This window comes from Myiozetetes cayanensis, unplaced genomic scaffold (assembly GCF_022539395.1).
Source record: "Myiozetetes cayanensis isolate MyiCay16 unplaced genomic scaffold, myiCay2020 scf1559, whole genome shotgun sequence".
NCBI classification, from domain to species: Eukaryota; Metazoa; Chordata; class Aves; order Passeriformes; family Tyrannidae; genus Myiozetetes; species Myiozetetes cayanensis.
In genome coordinates, this window is record NW_026087225.1 from 1 (window position 1) to 6,493 (window position 6,493).

The 6,493-nt window shown below is 67.4% G+C and overlaps 2 protein-coding genes across 2 annotated transcripts; one reads left to right on the forward strand and one right to left on the reverse strand.

The window, feature by feature from the left end:
• Nucleotides 1–2,108: 2,108 nt before the first annotated feature.
• Nucleotides 2,109–3,198, forward strand: LOC126637625 (NACHT, LRR and PYD domains-containing protein 12-like). Its single transcript, XM_050310997.1, has 2 exons — nucleotides 2,109–2,458; nucleotides 2,619–3,198. The coding sequence occupies exons 1-2, from the start codon at nucleotides 2,175–2,177 to the stop codon at nucleotides 2,629–2,631; spliced, it is 297 nt and encodes a 98-aa protein (XP_050166954.1). The 5' UTR covers nucleotides 2,109–2,174; the 3' UTR covers nucleotides 2,632–3,198.
• Nucleotides 3,199–3,628: 430 nt separating this feature from the next.
• On the reverse strand, nucleotides 3,629–5,894 carry LOC126637624 (scavenger receptor cysteine-rich type 1 protein M130-like; the record flags this gene model as incomplete). Its single annotated transcript, XM_050310996.1, is given in 6 exon segments — nucleotides 3,629–4,110; nucleotides 4,230–4,544; nucleotides 4,617–4,919; nucleotides 4,993–5,310; nucleotides 5,400–5,490; nucleotides 5,492–5,894. Coding segments are annotated over 6 exon segments (1,828 nt in total), but the record flags the coding sequence as incomplete, so codon positions are not given.
• Nucleotides 5,895–6,493: the final 599 nt, after the last annotated feature.

Genomic DNA, 6,493 nt, shown 5'->3' on the forward strand with positions numbered 1-6,493 from the left:
CCCATTCCGTACTCTGGGAAAAATCCAGTCCGGGTTTTCCCCATTCCGTACTCAGAAAAATTCAGTCGGGTTTCCCCATTCCGTACTCAGGAAAAATCCAGTCGGGTTTTCCCCATTCCGTACTCCTGGGAAAAATCCAGTCCGGGTTTTCCCCATTCCGTACTCCTGGAAAAATCCAGTCGGGTTTTCCCCATTCCGTACTCCTGGAAAAATCCAGTCTGGGTTTTCCCCCATTCCAGTACTCTGGAAAAATCCAGTCCGGGTTTTCCCCATTCCGATACTCTGGAAAAATCCAGTCTGGGTTTTCCCCATTCCGTACTCCGGAAAAATCCAGTCCGGGTTTTCCCCATTCCGTACTCCTGGAAAAATCCAGTCTGGGTTTTCCCCATTCCGTACTCCTGGAAAAATCCAGTCCGGGTTTTCCCCCATTCCGTACTCCTGGAAAAATCCAGTCCGGGTTTTCCCCCATTCCGTACTCCTGGAAAAATCCAGTCCGGGTTTTCCCCATTCCGTACTCCTGGAAAAATCCAGTCGGGTTTTCCCCATTCCGTACTCCTGGAAAAATCCAGTCCGGTTTTCCCCATCCCCGCTCGCTCCCGGTGTTCCCGGAGGACGCTGCGGGACCGGCAGTCCCGGAGCTGTGCGGGGTCCGGCGGGAGGGGCTGGGGCCTGCGCTGGCGGTCGGGGCTCGGCTCGGCTCCCGGGCTGGCGGGGCTCGCTGTGGAGCGCTCCGTGCCCGTTCCGTGCGGGCTCGTGGGGAACTCCCCTTCCTCGGGGAATGACCCGTCCTGCGGCTTCTGGAGGGTGAGCTGAGCTCGGAACAGCGCAGGGCGGCTGGGATGGGCAAAGGCAGCCTCCTGCTGCTGCTGGAGCGCTTAGCAACCCAAAGAGGGAGGAGATTTTCTCCCCTGCTTACGGAGCACGATAGTGGGGCTGAATCGTTCCCAGGAAGTGTCCGCTTGAACGAGGTGTTTCCCAGCGACATTCCAAGAGCCCTGAATGCTGGGATTTGGGTCTTTGCGGCGACTGCTCTCTGGAAGCTCTTTGGAGAGAGGGCAGTCCGGCAGGTGTGCTGTCCCACACTCGGAGGGCAGGCGGCATCGCTTCCCTGTGCGCCCCCAGGGAGCCGCCACCTCTCCCCGGCTGGGAGAGGGGGAGCAGCGGGCGCATTTCCCGGCTGCACCGGGCGGAGGAATCCTCATCCCCACCCGGGGCTTCCGCGGAGAGCCGGTACTGCTGCTGCCGGTGCCCGGGTGCCCGTGGCCGGTGTCCCGGCGCTGCCGGATCCTTCCCGGCCGTTCCCTGTGGCGGAGCGGCCGCGGGGCAGCGGGGCCAGCGGAGCCTCCGCGGCTCAGGGGCCGCGCGGCCGCGGGGAGCTGGAGGGGCCGGCGGCCCCCCACGGGAAGAACCCCCCTGTCCTTGGATCCCTGCGGCATCCCTTGGGAGCTGCAGCCCGGGCACGTGTGTTTTCCAAGGCATCGCTGGGGACAGGACAGGATTTGGGCAGGAGCTGCGTGGTGCCCTCAGCACTTGCCCTTGTGCAGTCCAAAGAAAAGGTGTTTTATTGCATTCCCAGGAACTGCTCCAACAGTTGTAGACTTCCCCCTACCTTCTCAGGGTAAGGATGAGGTGACAGCAAGAAGGCAATTGGTGGGGTTGGAGGTCAATTGCTGCATTTCGGTGAGATGTGTAACCTGTGGAATGGGTGTATTTCCTAGAAGAAAACATTCCGTAGTGGCAGAATGGTTGCCACAGACACCACGTGAGTGCCACGCCACGGCGTGAGCCTTCAGGCCCTGCAAGTCAGGAGCTCCTGGCACCAGTGAGGGCTGGGTGTGCCCCACGGCTCTGTCCCCCTGCAGCTCTGGAGCGTCGGGAGCTGGAGGACGTCCTGGTGCCGTCGCTGAGCTGCGGCAGGAGGAGCTGCACTGCCCCATCCACCTGCTCTGCCGGGCACTGTGCAACCCGGGCAGTGCCCTGCGGGTGCTCCGGTGAGAGACGCGTGCTCGGCGCTGAGCCCAAACCGCGGCTGGGATGGGGGTGTGGGTGGGGGCACCCAAACCGAAGGGGAGTGGGTGGGTGATGCCCTGGGAAAAAGGACAGGAGCCGTCCGGGCACACGGTCAGCCCTCACGGTGCCCCGCTGCTCCCTGGGGACAGCGGCACGCGGCCGGGATGAGGCCGGGCCCCACTGGGCTGTGGGAGGGTGTGGTCCCTCGGGTTGGGTGGGCAGGTGAGCATCCGGGACTGGTGTGCTCAGCCCGCCCTGCTCTGTGGCTCTCCCGCAGGCTGCAGTGGTGCCGGCTGTCCGAGAGCTGCTGCGCCGAGCTGGCGGCGCTGCTGGCGGAACACCCCAGCCTGGCGCGGCTGGAGCTGGGCGATGGCACGCTGGGCGACCGCGGCGTGCGCCTGCTCTGCCAGGGGCTGCGGGGGCCTGGCTGCCGCCTGCGCGTCCTGCGGTGAGTGGCACCGGCACATGCAGAACCCCCCGGCATCCCACGGGCACCTCCCACAGGCTGGAGCGGAGAGCTGGGGCGGGCGGTGCCTTCAAAGAGTCCCTTTGGGGTAGAATTGTCCCTCTATCACCACTCTCCGCCATTGACACGACCTCAACCACAGAGCACGGCTGTGATGGGAGCGAGGAACCCCCCACCACGGGGAGGAGCCAGTGCTGTGCCAGCAGGACCCGCTGCTGCGCTGGGACTGTGGGGCAGAGCCCGCCTGTCCGGGCAGAGCTGGGGCACGGTGGGCTGCACCGACCTGGGCGACTGGGCACCTCCTGGTACTCCGGCATGGCGGTGTAGTCCAGCTCCTCGTAGATGGCGTTGGGGATGGCACCCACGGCTCTGCCGGGGCCTGGAACAAGAGGCAGCGCTCACCCAGGGCCGTGGGCACCGTGGCTGGCACCGGGGTCACCCACTGCCCACTCTCCGAGCCGTTCCACATGGGGGGAGCCCCTGAACCCCCAAACCGGCTCTGTCGCGGTACCTCCCCACCGGGACCCACCTCGGCGCCAAGCGCGGACACGGCACATCAGCACGGCCAGGGCACCCAGGGCCAGGCACAGCAGCGTCCCCAGGACCACGCACAGGACCACTGGCACCGCCACAGTCCCCCTGGCCTCCTGCCTGCTTGGCACTGGAACAGTCCACCTGGCCGCCACAGGACCGGTGACGCTGGTGACACCTGTGGGGACACAGGCAAGCAGTGAGGGGAGGGGGATGCCAGCCAGCCTGATGGGGGCGGACTGCTGGGGAACTGGGGGACAGGCACAGGCAGAGCTACCTGTGCAGGTGGCACCGTCCGGGCACGGGGTGGTTGGTGTCTCGCTGTTGTTGTCACTGTCCTCCACACAAGCCACGTGGGCGTCCCCTCCCTGGCCGCAGGCCTGCAGGTGCCAGGGTGCCGAGGGGCACCCCCAGAGCGAGTGGGCCCCCTCCTCGCAGCCCACCCAGGCCAGCCAGGCGGGGGCCGGGTGCTGGGCGGGGCCGGGTGCCAGCTGTCCCCCGTCCCCACAGCCCAACTCCCGGCACACAACGGCGGCGGCCTGGAGGCCCCAGCGCTCCTGGCAGATGGTGCTCCAGGTACCACTGGCATAGACCTCCACGCACCGAGCGCAGTGCCCGACACTGACTGCCAGCCTCACCCGCCGGCTGCCTGCGGGCATGGAAGGACCGGGCTGGGGGGCTGCTCAGGGCACCAGCACCCCAGCCCTACTCGGGACACCCACCTGAACAGACGATGACCATCTCCTCAGGGCTGTTGATTGGTGCAGGGCCCATTCCTGAAACACCAGAGATCTCCTCTGGCACATCCTCCATCTCCTCGAGGCTCCTGGTCAGCTCAGGTCCCTTCCCTGACATGTCGTCCATCTCCTCCATCATGACATCCACCTCCCTGGAGCTGCTGGTCAGTGCAGTGGGTGCCATACGCAAGGCTGTGTAGACATCACTTGGCAGGCCACAATACAGCACAGAACATACCATGTAGACATCCCATGTCTTCCACTGCTCCACAGGCACACGGCGCCAGGTCGGAGTGGTTATGGCCTCCTCCAGCCTCCCGTCGGACCGGCTCTCACCCTCCACCAGCTGCAGGGAGTTGACGACGCCTGTAAAATGACCTGGCTCATCGCTCCCCTCATCCCAAAACAGCCCTGAGCGCTCCACTCCCAGTTCCTGGGGTGTCCCAAAAGCCCTTGAGGGCTCTTCCCACAGGTGCCACACAGACCTGAGCAGTTGACGGCGGCGGCGTTCCCCGGGGTGCAGGGGGGCTCCCCCAGCACCGCCACGGGGCACTCCCCCGGGTGCCGCTCGCTCCCGCTGCAGCCAAAGGCGTCCGACCTCAGCGGCCCGTCCCCACTGCCGAAGGAGCCTCCTGGGGGCATGGTGACAGCATGGCCACAGCCCAGGTGGAGGCACAAGACTTCGGCATCGGGCAGGTCCCAGTCGCTGGCACAGACGGACCCCCACGTGCCCCTCACCGCCACCTCCACACGCCCGGCACAGCCCGAGCTGCTGTTCCCCAGCCGGAAGCCCGTGTAGGCTGTGGCAGAAAGGGCATTGAGGGGGTGATGGCACAGGGACCCCCAACACCCCCGGTGTCCCCGGTGCTTATGGGAGCAGATGATGGTGGCGTGGCCAGCGCAGCCCTGGCTGTGGGGCACCCGCTGGGAGCAGGTGCTGAGGAGGGTCTCGTTGCCAGTGCAGTTGAATTCTCCCTCCCAGAGTGGCCCCGTTCCCACCCCAAACCAGCCACTGCCGGGGATGGCGAGCGCTGTGCCACAGCCCAGTTCCCGGCACACCACCTGGGCCACCTTCATGTCCACGTGCTCCGCGCACACGCCAACCCAGGCGTGGCGCTGCCGCACCTCCAACCGCCCGGTACAGTCTCTATCACCCTCGACCAGCCGTGAAAACCCTGCTGGAGCAGCGCAGCGTTGGCACTGAGGGATGTGCCGGGAGCGCTGTGTCCCTCCCAGCCTGGCTCCTACCTTGGCAGACGACGGCAGTGTCAAAGTCATGGGTACCGTTGTAGGGTCCCCAGCCACGGATCTCGCAGTCCCAGAGTGTGGCCTCATCTCCCTTGCAGTCCACCACGGCCAGGTTGATGGGCCCGGCCCCTGCACCAAAGCGGTCGCGGGCAGCGTAGGCGCCGATCGCCGAGCCACAGCCCAGCTGCTGGCACACCACCTCGGCGTCCTCCATGTCCCAGATGTCATCTCCCACCGAGCCCCAGCGTCCCCGCAGCTTCACCTCCACCCTCCCGGCGCAGGGACCACCGCCGGCCACCAGCCTCAGTTCCACGGCCTCTGCACCGGGGCACCGGCACAGCTCAGCCCTGCCCGGCACAGCCCGGCACGAGGTGGGTGCCCCGGCACGGCCAGCCCGGCCCCCTCACCTGTGCAGATCACGCCCACATCCCGCTCGTGGCCGCAGAAGTGCTGGCCCCATCCAAAGTGCGGACACTCCTCCAGAACCTCCTCGGTGCCGTCGGCAGAAGAAGGGCTGGAGCCAGATCCGGCCGGTGCCCTGCCCGAACGGGGCGTACGGGGACGCCGAGGCCACGCGGCCACAGCCCAGCTGCCGGCACACCACGGTGGCCCAGCGGGCCTCCCAGTCGAACTCGAAGACGCAGACAGAGCCCCACTCACCGCTGTGATTCACCTCCACGCGTCCGGCACAGCGCCCGCCGCCGCCCACCAGCCGCAGCTGCCCGGAGCCTGCGGCATGGAGGGTCCTGAGCCGGGACCGGCACTGGCGGGTCCCCGCTCCCACTACCCCGGCACTCACCCCCACAGAGCTGCAGGCACAGGAGCAGCCCCAGCGCCCTGACAGGCCCCATCCCACCGTCCCGCACCCCCAGTGCAGGCGGCGGATGTATCGGTAGGGCAGCCTTTATCAGGAGGGGGATCTCCCAGCTGCAGGGCCACGGCCTCCAATAACCTGCTTCGTGCCCAAATATGAGGCTCGGCTGCGCTTCTGGCGTCACACACCTCGCCACAGTGGGCCGGCACACGGATGTCCCCGGGGGGAGCCGGCCCCCCCCACAGCACCTGGGCCGAGGGGGCCCCTCCTGTATCCCCCCGTGGGTCCAACTCTGCCGCTGGAGCCTGGCAAGAGCCATCCCCCTGCTGACAGCATTCACCCCCAATCCCACCAGAGCCTCCGAGGGACCGCCCCGAGGAGCGGCACGGGGCAGAGCCCCAGGGCTCCATCCCCGAGTGCCCCCTCCCCGGGCGGTGGGAGCAGCCCCGGCTCCCCCCGGGGCGGCAGGTCCCGGTCCCTCGCGCAGGCGGTGGCACATGGCGCTGCTGCCGCAGCTGTGCCCCCGCGCTCGCCTCGCCCCGGGGCAGGAAGGAGGCGGTTACCGCCCGGCGGGGACGCGGCGTCCGCACCGACCGCACGCGGCTCCTGCCACCTGCGCCGGCACCGATAACGCCGGGACTCTGCACTGCCCACGCCCCGCGGCTCTGTCCCGCTGCAGCTGCGGCT